The sequence below is a fragment of the Arvicola amphibius genome, chromosome 18 (genome assembly GCF_903992535.2).
Source record: "Arvicola amphibius chromosome 18, mArvAmp1.2, whole genome shotgun sequence".
NCBI lineage: Eukaryota > Metazoa > Chordata > Mammalia > Rodentia > Cricetidae > Arvicola > Arvicola amphibius.
The window spans coordinates 24,766,399-24,788,158 of NC_052064.1; the positions used below are offsets into that span (position 1 = coordinate 24,766,399).

Here is a 21,760-nt window from a genome sequence, read left to right on the forward strand (position 1 = left end):
CTGCAGGCTTGGTGACAAGTGCCCTTACCCGCTCAACCTTAGCACTGGCTCCAGATAGCTCCTATTAACAGGGAGTTAACCATGCTCCCTGTGGAGCTGTTGTGAGGACTAAGCTCCTCACTGCGTGCAGAGTTCTTTGGTATGGTGAGCAGGGTTACGGGAACACAGTGTCTTAGGCTAATACATTGCAAGTTAGTCTTGGGAAGCTGAGGTGTGTCATCTTAGAGGAAGTAGGTTCAGGTATGGCCTAGGCTTCCTTTGCTCCCAAAGGGCTGGGGCGGGGTGGCTTGGGGTTTTGGAAAGGGGTTCTTCTGGAGTTGTGCCAGTTTTGGTTGGTGATAGAGATGCCATCAGGGCCACAGTGACGGTGGCTTCCTGTTGGCACTCCCTGTGGATGGCCTCTGCGTGGGAGGATGGACTTGGAAGAAGGTTCATTTGGCAGCAAGGAAGCATCATGGCTATGCCAGCAAAATGGATCGTGGGGAGGGAGACGATGGCATTTTATGTGGCAGGCGGGGGGTCATTTCTCCAGCCACACAGAACCCAGCCGAAAGAGTTTTGCGCATGGATTTGACACTTTCCCCTCTCTTCCAGCTGGAGACCATGGCCAAAATGGAGGTGAAGTCCTCGCTCCTGGACAACATGATCGGCGTGGGAGACATGGTTCTTCTAGAACCACTCAACGAGGAGACCTTCATCGGCAACCTCAAGAAGCGCTTCGACCACAACGAGATATATGTGAGTGCGTGCAGGCCCCCGTGGCTTTTAGGTCCCGCGTTTTGTGGCAGAGCTGGCTCTTCCACCTCATGCCCTCCTTTCTCATTCCTAAGCAGTCAGGTTTTTCTCTTACCTCCTCAGAGGGTTTGGACTGTTTGCTAGCTTGGCGTAGGCATCCCACTGACGAATCAAGTGTTTCCCAATGGCGTTTAAATGTCAGCTGTGTGCCAGGTACTGCGTGTGAGTGCCATGCGTCAGTCCCCGCCTCAGAGGACATCAGTTCAGACAGTGTTGAGCCCAATTCGCGCCTTGAATGCCTCTGGAAGAGTCTAGGACTCTGATTGCTTAGATCGCTTAGACGCTCCTCTCCTCTCCCCTCCCCTCCCCTCCCCTCCCCTCCCTTCCTTTCTTCTCCCCTCCTCTCCCCTCCCCTCCCTTCCTCTCTTCTCCCCTCCTCTCCCCTCCCCTCCCTTCCACTCCCCTCCCCTCCTCTCCCCTTCCCTCCTCTCCCCTCCTCTCCCCTCCCCTCCCCTCCCCCTCTTCTCCCCTTTTCTCCCCTCCCCTCCCCTCCCCTTCCCCTCCCCTCTTCTCTTCTCCCCTCCCCTCCTCTCCCCCTCCCCTCCCCCTCCCCTCCTCTCCCCCTCCCCTCCTCTCCCCTCCCCTCCCCCTTCCCCTCCCCTCCCCTCCCCTCCCCTCCCCTCCCCTCCCCTCTGTGCACAGTACACACTTTCAGGTGGGAAAGCCTGGCCGTTCTGCAGCTTTAAAGTGTGGTCTAATCACAAGTGAACAATGGCCTTTAAGTCTCGGTCTCCGAGATGAAGATAGGAGGAATCAATTATATCCTAACTAATGTTGCTGGTCATTTTTCTTTTTGGCACCAAGCAGCACAATTCGCTTTCCAATGAGCTGAAGACAGGAGAGCCGGGCTTTATATGCGTTTGAATACCTGGTTTGTTGTGGCCACTGAAAACCAAAACAATGCCCCTCTTAACGAAATGCCAAATGTTAACGTCCATGAGTCTTTAGTAGACAAAATGTCTGAGTTTCAGCTCTGCATAATTTTATTTCCTAAACTATTACAGGAATGCCCTTTCTGGTTATAAGACAGAAGTAGAAAATTGACTTTAGCTTGTAGATATTGACATCAGTTGATGTTTTCCGTGGTGCTTGATGGCTGTGCTTCTCGTGAGATGTGTGCATTCCTGCTGCACCTTTAAACACATGTCATAGACAACAAAGCAGTTTCTGTTCTCAGTGGGAAGGAAGCAGGTTCTAGAGTAACGTGTATAGCACGGTCCTGCTGTTTCAAATGGGCCTGGATTGATGAGAAAGGCTTGCTAACTGAATACCATTGGTGGAACCCTGTGGGCACAGGGGAGAAATACTGTTAGCTCTCTCTATGTTGTCCTGCTTAAGGTAAACATACATTGCTTTGGTAATGCTTTGGCTGCATGGGAGGTGCGGTCATGATTGCTGGCCTCGAATGGCCAACCCCAGGAGACCTGTCTCTGGCTCTTATTTTGACAATATTCTGGCTTTCCTTTCCTACGTGGGTTACTACAAAATGGTTTGACCTTCACCAAGCATTGCATTGTTTTGTGTTTCGTGTTGATTTTTCAGTTGTTCTTCCTCAGAATAAATGTTGTTGTATCCTCCTATAGCTTTGCTCTGTTCATCGGGCAACCGTTTGGGGCGCTCCATCCTGTAAGTGTGTTAACACTGGGTTGACAGACAAGGTGTCTGGGACCAGAAAGCTGGTCTAGACTTATAAAGTCTCGGTGTGGCCGCAGTGGGAGCATAGTGTGGTATAGTCCTAGGTTGGGGGGGGGTCTCTTGTTTTCTGCCCTGCTGTTCCTCTCCCTCCCAGCCCCCCACCCCCATAGAAAAGGTCAGAGGGGTGTCTACTCCGACAGAGCTGTCTGAGAGGTGACTTTGCTCTAGCTGTGAGCGGCTCTTGAGTGAGCACAAACCCTAGCATTCTCTGGGTCGTCAGCGGACTCCAGGGTGTGAGAGGGGACAAATAAGCAGCCAGACACCGTCAGCAACTCCGCAAGAGTGGAAGAGAGACTTTAGGGCTCAGAAAGCCCTAAAGTCATCGAGCGGCTGTGTTGACGTTGCTGCCCTATAAGAGCTGTGCCCCATGGGAGGCATTTGCCATGCGTGTTAGTTACATGGGCACCCATCAGTGTGCTTCCCAGACTGGGAACTTCTGATGGCAGAAGAGGGCGAATCGATTTTTTTTTTTGGAGCATCTGAGGCAGAATTAAGTCTAGTTATGCAGCGATTTTCACCAGGCTCTCGCTCCCAGAGTAGTTCAGGTTTCGTCTGTAACCTCTGCGTTGATTTTGATGTACCATACTCCTTGCAGTGCTCCAGTAATATCATCTGAAGGGGGTTAACATTCTTGTTTAAGTAGCAACATGCTAGTTCGTGTCTGTGACCCCAGTAGCAACAGTGTTGGGGACGGGTCGAGCTGCCCTTCCCAGCGAGGGCTTTGGTTGGACTTGTGTGGCGGAGACAAGGGAGTATCAGGTAAGAGGAGATAGAGGGAAGAATTGGATTGGGGGGGGGGGGTTGAAGCACACAGGGTCAGGGGCTGCTTGCTCTTATTCTCTCTTGGCAGAGGGCAGTTCAAGCTGGGACCAGCTGCAGGCCGTGCCTGTTAGTCTCCCAGGCTCAGTGTGGGGTCAGTGGCTGGGAAATGCTACTTGTGACATTCCCAAGCTCTGCTGGTCTCTGTTCCTTCTGCCCTTTGTCAGCCCTTCCGGCCTCCCCACCCCCACCCTGGGCAAGCTTGCTGCAGGGGCAGGTTTCACGTGGGCTTTATTGTGATGGAGGAAGAGACAGACCTGAGGTCAGACGGTTCTGTTTTTAGGGTGGCTGGTCAGGACTGTGGTTCTGTCCAGGAAGAGGAGACCGGCAATTTAAGTAAGAACTAGGAGGGCAGATTTGGAAGGTAAAGAGCCGAGGTGTCTGTCTGCTGACAGAAGTGTTCTGAGCGTCCATCACTAAATTTAGTGTGTTTTCTGTCTGAATTGTCAGGTCTGCATATTATACAGGTCTGAATTAGTCCGGTTTCAAGATCTTATGTTAAACTAATTGTGCTTGTAGAAGTGACAGCTTCGAAAATCTAGTACAAATTGTCTTCGCTTTTTGGGATGGGATCCCCATGCTTTTGTACTGGATGTTTGGTTAGTTTACAAAAGTATTGGAAAAATTATACTGGCTTACGTTTGTACATCTTGAGATTTCCCAAGCACTTTTCATTTAGATGCAGGACGGTTCACATTGTGTGGTGCCAACATACGTTCCCGGGGATACTTATGTGTGCCATAATGATTTCTCTCCTTTTGTTACAAAAAAATTGAGTTTCTCACCCTCATAGTGTATGTGCATCAGGAGTACTCCCTTTGTATGTGTGTGTATCAGGAGTGTTAACTGCTTGTGTGCATCATGGTGCTCTGTGTGTCAGGAGTGCTCCCTGTGTGTGTGTATCAAGAGTGTTTCCTGTGTATCAGGAGTGCTCCCTGTGTGTGCATCAGGAGTGCCCCCTGTGTGTGCATCAGAAGTGCTCCCTCTATGTGCATCAGAAGTGCTCCCTGTCTGTGTGCATCAGGAGTGCTCCCTGTCTGTGTGCATCAGGAGTGATCCCTGTCTGTGTGCATCAGGAGTGATCCCTGTGTGTGTGCTCATCAGGAGTGCTCCCTGTCTGTGTGTATCAGGAGTCCTCCCTGTGTGTGCATCAGGAGTGCTCCCTGTGTGTGCGCGCATCAGGAGTGCTCCCTGTGTGCATGAGTGACTTAGCTCAGGGTATTTCCAGGCTGGACTGAATGAGAATCTGACATTTGGACCTTTGAGTTGTTAGCAGAGCTCAGAGCCAGCACCAAAGTCCAGCTTCATGTTGTTCTTATTACCTAACTGTCCTTTTGGTTTTTGTAATTTCAACATACCTTTTTTTTAAAGCCTTTAATTTTTTTTTATAAAATTCATATGCTTTTGAAAAACATTTCAAGGAGCATCGAGCCATGTAACATGAAAATGTAGTTATGTTGTGCCAGGTTTCCAGAAGTAGAACCAATGTTCAGAGTCTTGTAAACTCTTCATGTAAGGATACTGTTTCTCTTCTAGAGCTGGAAACATGCATTCATTTCCCTCCGAGATCCCAGCCCCGATGAGGCTCCAGTGGGGTGGGATGAATCTTCAGTGCCCCTTCTCCTTCTGCCTAGACTAAGCGGGAAGGGAGGCGGAGGACCCAGAGCTGTTCTCATGAGATGCTTGCACTGCCGTGTGTGGGAGGGGCTGGCTTCTAGAAAAGGTGGAGAGCAGATTGTGTGTGTTTGGGAGTTCAGAGCGGAGACTGGTCAGAAGGTTAGATAAAGCTGTGGCTGTCGGTGATGAGGCGTAGAGGGATGTTGTGTCTGATTTGCGAGGGCAACCTGTCTCTTGCACACTTTATGAGGACAGCCGGCTTTGATAATAACATGTTAGTTCTTAACCTGTTCAAACTTTCATAAAACCTGTGTAACTGGCAAATCTCTCCCATGCTGATGCAGTGTGTGTGTTACCTGCCAGTCTCAGGCAGTTATTTCAAGCAGCAGGTCCTGTATTGTTCTTGAAATTTCTGTGTGATATTTATAAGCAGTTAACTCAAGTGTTGTGGTCACAGCCACACCCAGAGTTAGATTTGAGGACATGAGGCCATCAGAAAAAAAGGCCTCTATTAGAAGTGGTTTGATGGACACCCAGGAGCAAAGACCTGAACCTGAGACCTGGCCCTGCTACTTTTGCTTGTGAGACCCGGGGAAAGTCCGTAAACTCCTCGAATACTTTAAGTCCTTTATGTTTCAGCTCAGACTTAGTGTCTGTTCCATGGTCACACAGTGAGTATGAGATGGATTTATAGCCAGGAAATCTAATGTCAGAGTGTTTGTGTGCTAATGACCTTCGGTTGATTTTCCCACCAACATCAGATGACCTCACTACTAGGAAAGCCTGCTTAGTGTGGAAAGTAGTTTCATGTGATATTGAAAATTTGTATAAGCTCTGGAATTAGGTGGCCCCAGAGTGACCTAGGTGAAGCATGGAAGGTCACAGTCAGTGTTTCGGCCTGTGTTGAGCGAGCACTCAGTGTACAGCGGTATGAACTTATTAGACACAGGGCAGGTTCTCAGTCATAGGTTTTCATGACATTTCTCTCATAAGCCAAAGCAAAGATAATCAACCAAGGAGATAACCAAGTGGCTCTCCCCTCCACCCCCTGCAACCAAAAGCCAAAACCCAAAGCCGAGCCTAGAAGATCTTCAGGAAAGAACGTTCATCATATGAAGTGGACAGCAAGTGATTGACAGTTCCTCATGGTCCTCCTTATGAGCACCAAGTAGAAGAAGCCGTTTGGCTCTGGGCTCGCGGGGCCAGTTCAGTTACACACCCACCGTGCTCCTCCTTCGCCTACAGGGCGGATGGATTTTCATGGTGATTCTAATCTTTAAAGAGAAGTTATTTTGTCTTTTGAACTTGACCCTGGAATAGGTGGGAAGTGACACACAGCGTGGCATCTTGGGAAAGATCTGGGCTTCGAGCAGACAGAACAAACTTTGGAATCGTAGTGACTCCCAGCCGCCAGTATCAGGAATTGAGTCCTTTCATCCGTGAAGTGGATACTTTGGTGCTTATCTTACTGAGTTCCTACTCTGGAGACTGCCATGAAGTAGGAGTGGAGTATATATTGTAGGTGGTGTGGCTGTTTTCAGACTGGGGAGCCCAGAATTATTATTATTATTTTTTTGATTAAGATGTTTTTGACAAATGATTCTGGTGGCTGGTGGTTCGGACAGCATGGTATTGTCCTAGTGAGGGTTCCTGACTCTGTCACAAGGTGGAAAAAGATGGCAATTCAGAACCGATCCCATGGTGGGGCAGGGAGGAGCAGGGAGGGACTCCAGGGCCTTTTTATAGCAACCCTCTCCAGGAAGTTGCATCCTGTGAGAGTTAACATTAATTTCTTCTGAGGGTAGTGCCCCACCTCTTAATGGTGCCCCCCCCCCCCGACTTGACTGCCACATCTGGGGTGAAGCTTCCTGCATGCAGATTTGGGGGGCACACTCCTTCCCACTCTGTCTTTCCTACCTCGCTCTCATTTTTGCCTTCATTGCACAGATTTCATTTTTGCTCTATTTCCGTTTCCAGGTAACCATTTCACACTATTTTCAGGACTTGTGGCAAGTAGGGAACCGCACAGCTCCGGGTCACACTGTACCCTAGTGAAGGGTTTTACTTGATCTGTAGAACAATATATATCTGGGCAGTTCCTCCCTCTTTCCGAGTTTGTCTCAGCGATGACAAGGCAGCATTGTCTAAATTAAAGGCAGCCTGGGGTGGTATTTTTAGCTGGTATTTCAGCGTGGCAGGGAATTCATATATAGTTCTTTAATTTATGGTCTGATATGGCCTGAAATTGACTGACAGCTCAGGGATGAAAGATTATAGTTGGTAGGGTAGGAATGTCTTAGGCTAGACCAGCAGGCCTAGATGTCAACTGCAGCCACGGTTTGCAGGCCTCTTGGTGTATTTGTGGATGTCTGGTCTGAGGCCAGTGATTTAAGGCGCCGGATAAAATGATCAACAGAGACGAGTTCTTTTTTCAGATTGAAAAATACTGGAAAAATAAAAACAACAAGCAAGATGTGGTGTGGTGATATCATGAGGATTGTGTGTGTTATGCCTAGATCACCGAGTCCCCCCCCCCCCAAACCAACTAGGAGACTGAGTCCTGTATGTAAAAGCAAAGAGCCTTTATTCTTATTCAAGTTTGAACTAGGACTTGGACTCTCCGGATTCTCCTGGTGTCTAACGTATTCATATTGGCACAGTCGGAGAGCCCCAGCTCAGTTCAGGTTGGGTTTTTATAATAGCAGAGGCTGGGGTGAGGGATTTCTAAGGTTCAGGACCCCTGATTGACGGACATTTGCCTAGGGGTGTCCTGGTGAAAGGCGATGGGTGTGTGCTGACAGGGGATCCTATCTACAATGTCTGGGACGTTAGGAATTACCTTTGGATGGTCTGTTCCCGGGTAGTGCCTGGGTGGTCTCAGTTTGTGGTCTTTCTTGGAATCAGGTATTGCCTTAGGGTAAACTACTGAGACTCAGTGCTCTATTGAGCTTGTCATGGCTGGGTCCTATAGTGTGGGTCCTGAGTAAGTGGGCTTTGTGGTGGCAGTGTCAAGAGGGATTGTGAGCGCCCTAAGGAAGTAGGCTTCGTGGCCATGGCCATTCCATGAGGGATCGTGAGCACCCTGGGGAAGCAGGCTTTGTGGAAGTCTTTAAAACTGACTGACTGATGTGGTAGACAGAGAAGAAGCTAGCACGGGCAGTGAACTGGGCACATAACCTGTCTCTCGTGTTCTAATTTTCTTCTAGCATTGTAACAGGTGTTTATGAGGCTGTGGGCGAACTGGGTGTGTACAGACTAGTTCTCAAGGGCCTTGATGTACGTCTACCACTTGATGTACGTGTATCACTTCGACTACATTATTTCAGCCTGTGAATCTAGGTTCTTCACTTCTAAAAATAGGGTATAATTAGTGTTGTGTTTGTGTGTGTGTGTGATACCTAATGCATATAAGCAACACACACACACACACACACACACACACACACACAGAGCTATGTTTCCAAGAGTGGCGCTGTTAATACATACACTAGATTGCGTTTTTGTTGTAAGTACCAGAGAGGTCACATTTAGAATTTTGACTTACACCATTTGGCACACTTTGGAATGGTGTAAGAAGCAACCAGAACATTTGTTAGACCACAGTGTGTCTTCTAATAAAACCCCAGAGACAAAGGATCTCTTCAGGAGAATTGGGGAAGTCACACAGATGTCCATTTAATAGTAGGGTGACGCATGGTAGTTAGTGTCTTGTGATCAAATTCCCAGGATCCAAGGCCTAAGAGGAGAGTGGCTTCCTCCTGTGACCTGAGTTGCTCTTGTTCTGAGGATTCCAAGGACGTGTTCTGTGGTGTCATCATAGTGTTAGCTTCCTTACAACTATCTCATGGGCTGTATGGTAACTTGGCCATTTCCTGGATATAAAGACCATTTTGTGAAAGTCTTCATGATTTTGGCATCATAGGGCTGGGTGAATTTGGCTGAGGACTAGGGGTTGGAGTCCTGGCTTGGCTGTTTTACAGTGGCCAGCAGATTCCAGTAGAGCCCTGTGGAATTTATATCACCATAATGGGTACTGTTTGTGGAATGTTTGCTCTGGGCTTAGTGCTTTGATACGTAATCTCACTTGGCACTCATATCTTCAAGGGGGAATTAGTAATAGTCTTCCTGTATATACACATGAGGAAGCCGGGACGGGGAAAATGTAAAAATGTGCCTCGCTTTACACAAAACCGAAGACTTACCAGAAAACTTGGAGCCACAGTTTGCAGAACATTCCAAATGGATTTCAAGTGTAAGCAGTGGGAGATGATGGAGAGGCTGAGCCGAGAGCGCAGATGCTGCAGCTGTGGGTTCAGTTGTGAGCACGTTCATCATCCAGCCCCTTTGCCACACAGCAGCTTTGACTTCAGAGCTGCTCCTGCGCTGCCTGCCTTAAAATTCAGGACTCTACAGTCTAGGTGCCCTTCCCTCTTCCCTTCCCCATCCTTCTTCCCAACCCTCTCCATCTTCCCTTCCCATCCCTCCTCCCTTCCCTCCCCATCCTCCCTTCTCATCCCTCTTCCCTCTCCATCCTTCTTTCCCTCTTCATCCTCCCTTCCCTCTCCGTTCTCCCTTCCCTCTCCATACTCCCTTCCCTCCCCATCCTCCCTTTCCCATCCCTCCTCCCTGTGTTTTGCTGTGTAGCCCAGGCTAGCCTTGAAGTCCAGTTCTTTATATAGTCCAGGCTTGCCTTACACTTGTGATTTTCAATCTGCCTTAGACCCTCCAAGGCTGGGGTTTAGGCTTGTACCACAAGAGCAGTTAGCTCTGAAATATCGGTTTTCTGTCGAGAAGACTCAGTTTGTTTATGCAGTTCTGTGATGGGCTGAAGCCTCTTTAGAGTAAACAACACCCCAGATATTCAAGTAAGTTTTTTTGTCTGTTAATTGACAGTTTCCTGATGGGTATCTCTGGTGTTGAGATGATTATTATGATTAATCTTTTATGTTGAGATGAAAATGTTTTTCTTGTAACCCGAAGGCTGCCTCTCTTTCTAGTCTAAAGCAGCTTCAGAAGCTGTCAGGGACAAGGTAGGAACCCTCTGAGCCATGTTACTTTCACCTCTGAAGCAGGAGTGGTTCAAAGCCAGGACTCAGGCAAAAGCAGTCCATCACAGAACAGGATAAACAAACTGATTTAATTGACTGTTGATAAATGAGCAACACATTTATTAAGGGCCAATTTTGTTTGAACATTATATTAAATATAAAATCTCATAGTCTGTATCGAGATGAGCCTTCTATACAGAAGCTAACTGCTCTTGTGGTACAAGCCTAAATCCCAGCCTTGGAGGGTCTAAGGCAGATTGAAAACCATGAGTTTAAGGCAAGCCTGGACCACACAAAGAACTGGAGTTCAAGGCTAGCCTGGGCTACACAGCAGAAGGAAAGGAGGATGAAGAGGGAAGGGAGGATGGAGAGGGAATGGAGGATGGAGAGGGAAGGGAGGAGGGAAGGGGAAGGGAGGAAGGAAAGGGAAGGGAGGAGGGATGGGGAAGGGAGGATGGAGAGGGAAGGGAGGAGGGAAGGGGAAGGGAGGGAGGATGGAGAGGGAAGGGAGGGAGGATGGAGAGGGAAGGGAGGATGGAGAGGAAGGGAGGAGGGATGGGGAAGGGAGGAGGGATGGGGAAGGGAGGAGGGATGGGGAAGGGAGGAGGGAAGGGAGATAGACTGTAGAGTCCTGAGTTTTAAGGCAGGCAGCGCAGGAAATCTCTGGAGTCAAAGCTGCTGTGTGGCAAAGGGGTTGGATGATGAACGTGCTCACAACTGAACCCATACCTGCAGCATCTAAGCCCTCAGCTCAGCCTCTCCATCATCTCCCACTGCTTACACTTGAAATCCATTTGGAATGTTCTGTAAACTGTGGCTCCAAGTTTTCTGGTAAGTCTTCAGTTTTGTGTAAAGCGAGGCACATTTTTAGCTTTTCCCAGTTTCCTCATGTCGACATTCAGGGGAACTATTACTAATTCCCCCTTGAAGATCTGAGGATTAAATGAGATTATATATCCAAGCACCAAGCCCACAACAGGCTCATGAGCATTCTGTAAACAGAGTGTATGGTATGATAAATGCTATGTGGCCCTGCTGGAATCTACTGACCACTGTGTAACAGCTGAGTCAGGACCCCAGCCCCTAGACCTCAGCTAAATCCATCCATTTCTGTAGCGCCAGAGTTTACTCGAGATCTCTTTAAAAGCTTGTGGGTGGCTGGTGCCTCCCCAGGTCCCTGAGATGGTCTCTGAGGCATGAGCTTTGCCAGGACTCTTCTGGGAACAGCACACATGGCCTGTCGCAAACTCTGGCTGCAGAGGCTCTTCTCCCGGGCTCTGAACCGGAGTCTGCAGAGGGAAGGCTGATTTGGACTGACTTCTGGAAAAGTTCAGTTTCGCTGCAGGCATAAGGGGAACCCTCAGGTTGTGTTTGTTACTTGCAAGGCCTGTGTTGGGAGTGCCAGAAGCACCGGAAGCATTGAAAACTCGCAGCTGGGGCTGGTTTTGACTCGGGAATGTTTGCGCATTCGCGACTTAATGTCTGCCCTGGAGAAGTGGAAGTGAAGTCTGTTGATTGACAGTGCTTTTCCTACAGGGATCCAGCCTTCCCTCTCCCCCTCCCTCCCTCCGTGTCACTTTTCCTCTCCTCTTGTCCTTCACCGACCTAGATATTGAAGGCTGGTCGCACAGGGCAGTGACAGACAGGAGAGGAGCTTTTCATTGCCTCGTTGATGGGAGGTTGGCACCAATGGCGGACGGTGCTGCGGTTGGGGAGGATGCGGGCAATGAGCCAGGTGATGGAAGAAGTGGCTACTTGACAGTGAGCTTCTTTCGAGAGTTAGATGCAATAAGAAAAGGGCAGTGATAACATGGAAGTTCAGATGTTCTCTGGTGTAGACGTGAGCTGCCCCATCGCTCCGCTGACCCCTGAAGAACTAAGCTTTATCCTACATTCTCAGGAGCCCATGAGTTTGGAAAGCCCAAACCCAGAGCTGAATGTCAGCGCCCCCCCAGCCAGTCAGCTGCTTCCAGGACTACTTTCTGTGTTTCTGAGGAACGGGGCTTGTGACTGAATATTTAATTATTTCTGCTGCTACCTTGGGGATTTTGAAGCCTTGGCTTATAGAACCATTGAGGAAGGAGCCCGGCAGCATCCGGACAGCTATTCTGATTGAAGGAAAACCTTAAGGGTTCAAGGCTTAGGATGCAGACATGAAGTGGAGTGGGTGTAACCAGCCTGGCAGGGATGAGGTTATTCTAGAGGGTGAGCTTTCGTTTGACCGTGAAAACAATTGTCCCCAAGAAATTGGAATTTCTTCAGGAGTCCCATGCTGGGAGGAGAAGGCTGAAGCTTGGTTTCGGAAGGAGGGAAGAACTTGTTTCCTGGAAGGAGACTTCACAGGGCCCTAAGAACTTGTCAGACAGCTCTGCAGGAGAGCTGGAAGCCCAAACAGTAGTGTGGGCTGGGCTGCTCCCTCACCTGGACTGTCTTCTATTAAATAATACCCGCAAATGAAGACCCCCACAGAGAGACACTGGGTGTGTGCGTGAGAGTGTGTGTGCACGCATGTGCACACGTGCGCATGGGTGCGTGTGCGTGCGTGTGCACCAGTGAGTGTGTTTCCCACACTCTCTTCTTTCCCCTAAGTCCTTTCCTCCTTTTCTCTATTGCTTGCTGTTTAATTGGCTTCTTGGGGATACAGATCGAATCCCACTAAGTCTGTTAACATGGGGAGTACGGCAGCTCTATTAATTGCTTAGGTGAGTGTGTCTTGTCCTGCTTGGCCCCTTTTTTTGTTTATTCAGAGATGTGGGAGTATCAGTTATTGGTGTGTTGCGGCAAACTAGTTTCAGAAATGGCTAAAGTGACAATCTTCTTGGGTGACATCTCTCTGGAGTAGAAATTTAGTCTGACTTAAGCTTTGTGTACCACAGTACCACAGTAGGGCTGGAAACGGAAGAGAGTGGGCATCGTTTAAGACTTTGCTCACTGGCAATGCATGGCCTACAGGCTTACGAAAACAGTGGCCGCTGTCTACAGTGACTTTGGCGTCGCACGTCAACCAGCGGATAACGGACAGTAGCTAGCGTCCACTCTAGCGCTCACTGGAGCTGGTGTGAGCCAGTCCTTCAGTTAAAGAGACTGAGCAACCTCAGTGTGCAGGTCCTCTTCTGCACGATGGCGACACAGCTTGGCACAGAAGCACAGCTATTTCACCGTGCAGGAAGAGTAACTTGCGTGCGTGTCATTAGCGGGGGATTTTGATGGCGAGACCCAGGCAGCAGAATTTGTTCTCTCTGCAAGAATGCCACCGTGGCAGATGGTTATCACCGCTTAGCCATCGTGAAGAGCCAGCCCAGAGGTTGGTTTCTCTGCTGACAAAGTCTGTACGCTTAAATTTTATTTTTATTTTTTCCAAAGGAGAAAGGCACAAGTACTTCCCGCTGCGAGGAGGGATCATCATTTACTCAGTAAATACTAAAGCCTCGGCCAGTGGTCACACGCTCTCACGTCTGGCGTAACTATGTGTTAGACAGGCAGTTTTCTGTTTTAAACTCCTCATTCGTCCGTTCAGGAGAGCTCTTTCTCTTCTGTCTTCATGATGTCAAAACTTACTAAGGAAAACCAGAGCTGCCAAGACAAATTTACCTGCAAGCAGCTGTTTGTCGCCCGCGGTGTTGTGCTAGGGCCTTGCACAAAAGGGCCCGAGCCAGTCTTACCAGGGCCGCCGGCAACGGAAGTGTTAAGGAAGAAGTTCTAGTTGGCAGTCAGGGGTTAGTTAAAGTCTGTTGAAATACAGCGTGGACCCCTCAGGACGTCCTTTTAAATTGGCCGTTCGGTGTCAACTCCATATTAAATGTAAGTTGCATCAGAAAGCACTTGTAAATGCTACTACCAAAGTGTATCACAGCATGGAATTCCGTGGCGTGTATATTTCCAAGGGCTAGCTAACTGTGGACGTAATACTGAATTGTATGTGGTCTGTGCTGCTTTAGATGGCAGGCTGTAGAGGGGCCCGTACCCAAGGGAAGCCCTAACCCTCGGTGTGGGACGGGCTGGGGAACTGGGCTGCTGATGCTCCCACTCACTTAGAAGGCTAAAGGTGAGCAAAGAGACACTAGCGGTAACTGCTTGCTTACAGTGAGCGTCACTTATGGGAACTGGGCCAGTGTGACGGGACTTTGGAGAGCTCCTGTACAGAGTCATAAAGTTGTGTCAAGATTTATCTGAAAATGTATTCCCAGTCCACAACTTGTGCTCTCTATGTATGAGCAAAACGAACATGCAATGTTGGTCACCTGTCTTCAGAGAGACACAGTGCTCTTGAAACCTGTAAAATCGTGCTGAGGGATGCAAGCGTATCACGTTAAACTTTGAGGTGTTTGAATGTTCCCGTTTGCTGTTAGCCTATTACCCTCTTCTTCTGTTTTACAGACATACATTGGAAGTGTGGTTATATCCGTGAACCCCTACCGGTCCTTGCCCATTTATTCGCCCGAGAAAGTGGAGGATTACAGAAACAGAAACTTCTACGAGCTGAGCCCTCACATGTGAGTACAGGCCGCCTTTGCCGGCCCTCCCCCTCCAGCGCGTGATTGACAGATGCATGCAGCTGTCTCCCGGAATCAGAGGAAAGTGGTTTTGTTTTTAGTTGTGGTTTTTAGCTCACGGGAAAGAATGTAGAAATTTATAGTTAGTGCCTCAAAAAATAAGGCAGAATACTTAGGTGTAAAATATTTCTGCAGCGAAGTCTGGGAGCAGCAGCTGCTGCTTAGTTTTGCGCACAAAACAGGAGTACACATTGTAAGACGCCCGCAGCCTGGCATAGCGGCGCACGCCTTTAACCCCAGTTAGTACTCAGGAGACAGAGGCAGGCAGATCTCTGTGAGTTTGAGGCCACCCTGGGTACAGAGTGAGTTCCAGGGCAGCCTGGGCTACAGAGAGAAACCCAACAGCACTGCCATTGTCTGGCTTCCAAGGATATTGCTCACCCCGTGTGTGGAGCAGACTGTCTTATTTTCCTTACTAGATTTGTTTTCTAGTCTGCATGACCGAACAAAAGTCTTTTTTGTTTGTTTGATGGATCAACAACAGACTTGGATTACTAGATTTTTTTTTTTAAATTGCTCCGTAAAAATGTTTGAAAAAGCAAAAATAAATAAATAAATTATAAGGCGAAATCGTAAGCAAAACTAAAACCTTCTTATCTCTCCGGTTACGTTCTGCTCACTTATACCAGAAAGAAGTCTGTTTGCTCTTTACCTTCTCAAGTCTGCTGCTGAGTTAAAAGGAAAAGAGAGAGATTCTGTTTGGGCCAAGTTGTGTAATGAGTCGAGAGCCCCAGGCTTCTCTGGTTTTTGCCTGGGCAGAAACGTTTCCTGTCCTTCCTCGTGGGTTTGTGAGTGCTTTACCAGAGTTCTTGCTGTTTTCAATTGCAGTAAGTTACTCGTGGTGACTTGCAGAGGGGCATTGGTAGGTACAATAGAATACTCTTAGGTAGTAAACCCTTGCGGGTAGACTTAAGACACCTGGGAACTGTTGCTGGACGCTGCGCTAGGACTGATGTATGCAAAGATGCCTGGACAAATGTCAAGGGCTCCGCAAAGTTGGGCTGTGTTTGCTGCCATTATTACTGTTAGCTTTTATCAGTCTTATCCTCTCTTTAAACAAACGCTTCATTGAAAACAAGCCCAGTTGGCCATGAGATGCTTATAAATGAAGACGTGTGTTCTGCGTTCACTGTCTGTGAGCAGAAATACCGATGTGAAAACATTTAGAGAACGTCTTGGCTGAGGAAAAGATTAATCTGTCATTGGGATATTGCGGTGGCGGTGGCTGTGTGGCTTTTGAAATGGTTAAGCTAGGCTTCTGTGGATCAGATGCTCAGCCGTATCTACGTCCCAACATGGTTTGGGTGATTGAGCAATTGATGTTGTCCAAGGACAGTTTTGATTGCCACACGCACAGGTGGGAGGGCTCTGCTGGTCACTAGAGGACAGGGATGTCTGTCCTACAGCGGTGGCACACAGCCGTCCCAGATCCTAGAACTGTGCGCTCACAGACAGTAGCGCCGGGGCCAAGATGCTCGGCGCTGGAGTGGAAGAACCATAGCCAAAGCCTTAGTTGTTCTTTGTTTGTGGTTAAATATTAGCTGCCCCTTCTGATGAGATGAAAAGTGAGCTCTCATAATTAAGGATATGTGTGGATATGCGTACATATCTAGTGAAATAATCTGTGTCTGTCTATCTCATTATCTATGTATATTTTGATTTTTCAGTGATTCGGATCACAGGGACATGTGGGGTCCTTTGGAACTAAACATTTAAATATATGAAAATAGTTACTAAAAATTGAGCCATCTACCCTAAAAGGACTGTGGCTGCCACTAGCAATGGCAGATTAATAAGATGGGAGACATTTTGCCAACCGTGTCTCTTGCTCGTTTCTACATACTGTCTCCATGCTGGGACATTCTCCACTCCCTTGAGTGTATCTACCTTCTTGCTTTATTCCCTGTCAATAGCAGTTTTTGACAGTACCTTCAAACAGGCTTCGTCCTACAACCCAGGCCAGCACGCACAGACCCCAGTGTTGTGACACGGGGTGATACTATGACTTTGGATTTGGATACACTTTAACTATAATTCTTTCAAGAATTTGGTTTGGGCCAGCGGGATGGCTTAGCAGCATCCGAGTACCCGCAATCCCCATAAGGTAGACAGGGCAAACTGACTCCTCTGACCTCCACACACGTGCTCCGGCATCCATGCCCCCCCCATTGTAAACACACATATCACCATAATAAAGTTAAAAGAGAAGTGGAAATCACATTTAGAATCGGAGCTCACTGATCGTCTACTAAAAGGGTTTTCTTACAATTCTTGTCTTTGAAAGTCTCTCAGATTTATCTTTTCTTTAAATTTCAGTCAGTTAGAATATTTGCATCCACATAAGTGTATGAGGTACAGGTAATGGAAATACATACGTAGATAAAATAGGATGGTTTTCTACCTAAAGTCTCTCTGAAAAGAGTGTCCGCTGTACTGAGGGCGTGTTTGGCCCCTTCACCGTTCACCTCCCTGGCAGGGAAGAACCACCCCCTTGTGTTAAAGCCACACCTTTGAGCCTGGGCTCCTCGGGTGGCATCTTCAGGGAGGCGTGGTTCCTTTCTGGTGTGATCTTAAAATTCTTTGATAATAAAAGAGTTTTTCAAAGGTATCCCAAGGAGGACTTGGTCCATTTCAGACAGCTCAGGAGCTGGATTCTCCAGAGAACCACCTCAGATCTCAAACTTCAAACATGGGAAAGGCGAGGGGGATGAGAAGAGGGGAAAGGATTGGACTTCTCGGCTCCTCCCAGTGCCCACAGGGATTGAGTTGCCAGACCAACTGGACTTTTGACAGTAGCTGTTTGGTCTTGCTCCTGTTGATACTGTTTATCAGCCCCGTCGGGAGCTCTGTTGTAATCAGGCTGTGGTGTCTTCTCTCCGGCAGCCTGCTGGAGCTCCTGCAGGCCCTTTGACTAGATAGATTCCTTGGCCTGTTCTTCAAGGTTGTCTGTCTGTCTCCTCTAACCTCAAACCTGCTCGTCCTCCTGGAACCGACCATTGAAAGCTGTTCCTGCCTCCTCTCCACATCTCTTACCTGTGCGCTCTGTAGATTACTAAACTCTACTTTATGGGCAGATCCTGAGGGAGCCTGCCTCAGTATTGCCCACGGGACCTTACATATTCCTTCCTTCCTCTCTGGTTAATTGTGGCTAGTCTCATCTTTTTTTTTTTTCTTTTAGATTTGTTTATTTTCCTTTACACATTTATGTCTCATCTACATGTATGTGTGTGTATCATGTGCGTGCCTGGTGCCTTTAGAGTTTAGAAGAGTGGGCTGGATCCCCCAGTACTGGATTTAGAGATGGTTGTAGCTGCCATGTGGCTGCTGGGACTTGAACCCAGGTCCTCTGAAGAGAAGTCAGTGCTCTTCACTGCTGAGCCATCTCTCCCGTGCCCAGTGCCATCCTTTTAAATTAGAAACTTCTGTAAATTAGGACATTTATCCTGCTCGCCTCTGTAGCTCACACTGCCCTTTAAGCGCTGAATAACTAGGAAGCAGAAGAAACGTTAAATAATTTTTATCATTTCTCTGAATCTCACAATGGAGACGTAATCGAAAACAAGTTCTTCATAAAGTTATTGAGGGATTTATTCAGATGCCGTGTGCTGTGATGAGGATTTTTCATTTTTGTTAAAATATAAGAGTATATATTTTATAGTGCCCTTTGACCCTAAGTTTCTTTAGTTGGTCCTCTTTGTTCATGCTGTCCATGGAGGGACCCACCGCTAAAAGCCGGAGTGGCTCATGCGTCTGCCAGAAACTCTCTGATGGGCACAGCCTAGGCAGGATAGAGCAGAAACATCCTGTAGGGCACTTTTCTTTCCCGCCCTCCAGGTCCCAAATAACCGACATGGAGAATTAATATTAATTATAACTGCTCGGCCAGTAGCTCAGGCTTCTTACTAGCTAACTCTTTAAATAAACCCATACTTCATATCTACCCTCTCCCATGCAGTGGTACCTTCTTTCAGCAGGGCGTGTTTACATCCTGTTTCCTTGTTTCTCCCGGGACTTTCGTGACTCCGCCCTTCTCCCTCCCAGCATTCTTAGTCTGGTTCTCCTGCCTAACTTTATCCTGTCCAGTTATTGGCCAGTGTGCTTTTTTATTAAGCCAATCAGCGTGACACATCTTCACAGTGTACAAAGGGATAATTTCCACAGCGATGGCCTTCTTGGCTTGGGATAAAGTGTGTTGCTGATATTACAGTAGATTTGCCGGCACTATTTGAAGTCAGCCAGCTTTCCATTTTTGTAATGGAAACTTTTGAAAATTTAGAAAGATGATTTAAGACTTTGAAGATGCTCTTATTCTCATCTAAAAATGCGGAAGTTGGGGGAGTTTGCAGGGGGCTGACGTCAGCCATATAGACGTGTCTGTGGAACCTTTGACTCCCATGTTTGCACCAGGCTGAGTTTTTAGGACTGCATGCCTGACTAGTGACGTAGGTGCCCCTGTGTCCTGAGCCCTCGGTTGGCCTGGTTTTCATTGCACTCCAGGTGAGCCAGGTAAATGTTATCAAGAACATTCTGATCCTATCTCAGACTGTGGAAATGACCAAGTTGAACACTCAGAGCTTAGGTTAGGGGTTCTCTGCAGGAGACTGGCAGACGGGTGGTGTCTCTTTTATATGGTTAAGATAGTCTTTATAGTGCTGTAATGGTTGGATCAGGGGTGTGGCGGACATTTTTTTCCTGAGGGGTGCTTGTGTGTTTGTTGGGGAGGGGGCCTTGCTGAAGTTTCTGTATTGCTCCTCTCATTTTTACTTTTAGAGCCATTGAACCTTGGGCTGTTCTGGTGCCTTCTCATCAACTGTGTGCGGGGAGACGTTTGTCCTTTCCTGTCTATCACACGGCCTACTTACCGCTTTAGAAATGTTCTTCATTCCCTGAGTCAATATTTAGTGAGCACTTGCTGTGTTCCAGGCTCTCTTGTAGGTGTTGGGAGGCAGCGGCGGGCAAAACAAAACTCTGGTTTTCATTGGGGAGATAACATTTTTGACCGAATGTACTCAGAGGCTGAAATCTTGCACAGCAGCCTTTAGGAGGGGGGGAAGGGGAAGAAATAAGACCTCAGTGAAGGAGAACGTGGTGGTTTTCAGTGGCAGTCTCACCACGGGGCTGGGGTCACAGTCTTTGGAACCCTGTAAGGCGGTAGATGGCAGGTTGTGGACGGAGGCGCTGTTTCCGTGGCTCGTGCACACGCGCATAACTTGTGCAAGAAGGAATCGGAGCGTTCCATTTCAGACCCTTTGGATTGCTGTCTCACCGTCACAGTGCCAGCTTAAGATGGCAAAAGCCCTCCTTTTACATTTACACGGGACCTCTCTGGCAGTCAGCAGAAGGCAGACGCCATGTTGCCATGTTTGCCTCCCATCTTTGAACAATCGAAGATTAGGAGAGTTCTTCGCCTTGGAGGGATCCGTGCCTTTTTTTTTTTTTTTTTTTTTTTTTTTTTGGTTTTTCGAGACAGGGTACCCCTGTAGTTTCTAGAGCCTGTCCTGGAACTAGCTCTTGTAGACCAGGCTGGCCTCGAACTCACAGAGATCTGCCTGCCTCTGCCTCCCGAGTGCTGGGATTAAAGGCGTGCGCCACCACCGCCCGGCTCGCTACTTAGGTTTTAAAATTACAATTATTTATTTTCTTTTGGGGTGTGCATGGTAGCCAGAGAACACCTTGCAGGCAGGCAGATCTCTCCCTCCACCACGTGGGTCCCAGGGGTTGAATTCAGGTCCTCAGGGTTGCTGAGCCACATCTCCTTGTCCTGCCTGCCTGGAGCTACTTTCAAAGCCGTCCCTCTTGGAAGTCTGTTCTGTGGGTAGAGGGAGACCCCAGCTAATTGTTATTCTTTCAGATTCTGAAGCTTCTTAAAGAGAAATGGGAAAGTGAGCAGGTTGCCAGCCAAATACGTTGGCATAAAAGTTGTAGTGATGTCAGAATCCGTCCGTAGAAACTGTTTCTGATACACCCAGGAAGTCTTAGACTCCTGATCCTAATTGTAGTTGTCTATTAAAGTTTTATTGTTTCTTGTCAATGCTCATCTGGGATTTGGAAGACTTTATCTCAAGAAGGAAGTTTGTAGAGCTGAGTGTATACTCCCGTGTTCACACCAGCCTAGAGGGACTTTCGGTGATCCTATCAATGTCAATGGAAATGCTTAGTTCTCAGCCAAGCCTGCTATTTCCTGCTGGTTTCTGACAGGCTCTGTGAAGTCCTTCAGTGGTCTGGGGGGTGGGGGGGGAGAGCCCTTTTGTTACCTGAGTGGCCCAGGCCTCCGCCCTTGTCACCCAGGCCTTGCCTTAAGGGTGTGTGCTTAGCGAGGTGGGGAGGGGACCGCACCTGTGCCTTTGCTTTTGTGAGAAGAATCCTTGCTGGGGTCTGTGGCTGGGACTTAGTTGGAATTTGCCAGGAAGGGGGCTGGCCAACACTGGTCTGATCCGTTTGGGGGAGATGATCCATTTGGTCTTTGGGGTCTGCACTTGGGAGACCTAAGAGTTGGGACTGCCTGGGCCTAAGAGTTGAGCAGCTCAGTGCAGGGGCTGAAACCCGTGGGAAGGGGAGTGGGGAGTGGACTCCAGTATGCTAACCCAGGAAGGGGGCTTGTTTCTGCCCTGGGGTTCAAGGTACGCCTGCCTGCCAGTTGCAGCCTATCATCCAGTAGAAGGACTCGAACATTCTCCCAATAAACATGATTCGGCATCCCTCGTCTGTGCAAGCTTCTGTGGACGTAAAGAAGACTTTGTCTGGAAGGCTGCCCAGTCGGTGCAGGAGACACTATGCGTCGATAATAACCAGAGAAGACAATGGAAGGCCACAGAAAGCAGGGTGCATGTGCCCTGGTTCTTCCGGTTTCATTAGTGTCCCTAGAGAGGGCTCAAATATTTGAGTGTAGCAGTAATGTCACTACCTGTGGAGATTTTGAGAGATGGGCCAGTGGACTCTTGAAGAATGAGCTTGTTCTATGCGCATAGAATAGAGTTCCGGATCAGAGAGGCATTCTCCAGTCGGAGCCTTGAGGAGGCCGTCATTCAGTGTGTCATTTGAATGCCTGCTAGGTACCATGTTCCACCTGCGGCCGGAACCTTCTGTGTTTATAGTGGTGCGAATGGTGTTTAGTTGACATGGGTTGGAACCAGTCAGCCCTTGAGGTATTTACTGTTGAGGGAGCAGGAGGTGGTTGTGTGCCGCCCGTCTTTGATTTAAGACTGTTGGTTAAGAAAGGATGGAGTCTGTTGT

General features: G+C 48.2%; 1 protein-coding gene across 3 annotated transcripts in view; it reads left to right on the top strand.

The window, feature by feature from the left end:
- Positions 1-21,760, top strand: part of Myo1b (myosin IB) — a 153,349-nt gene that overhangs the window by 31,883 nt on the left and 99,706 nt on the right. For all 3 annotated transcript variants that reach the window (XM_038315512.1, XM_038315511.1, XM_038315513.1), the window contains exons 2-3: positions 595-738; positions 14,352-14,467. In XM_038315512.1, coding sequence (XP_038171440.1) covers positions 604-738; positions 14,352-14,467 — 251 coding nt within the window. In that variant the 5' untranslated portion in view covers positions 595-603. The remainder of the gene's footprint in view (positions 1-594; positions 739-14,351; positions 14,468-21,760) is intronic.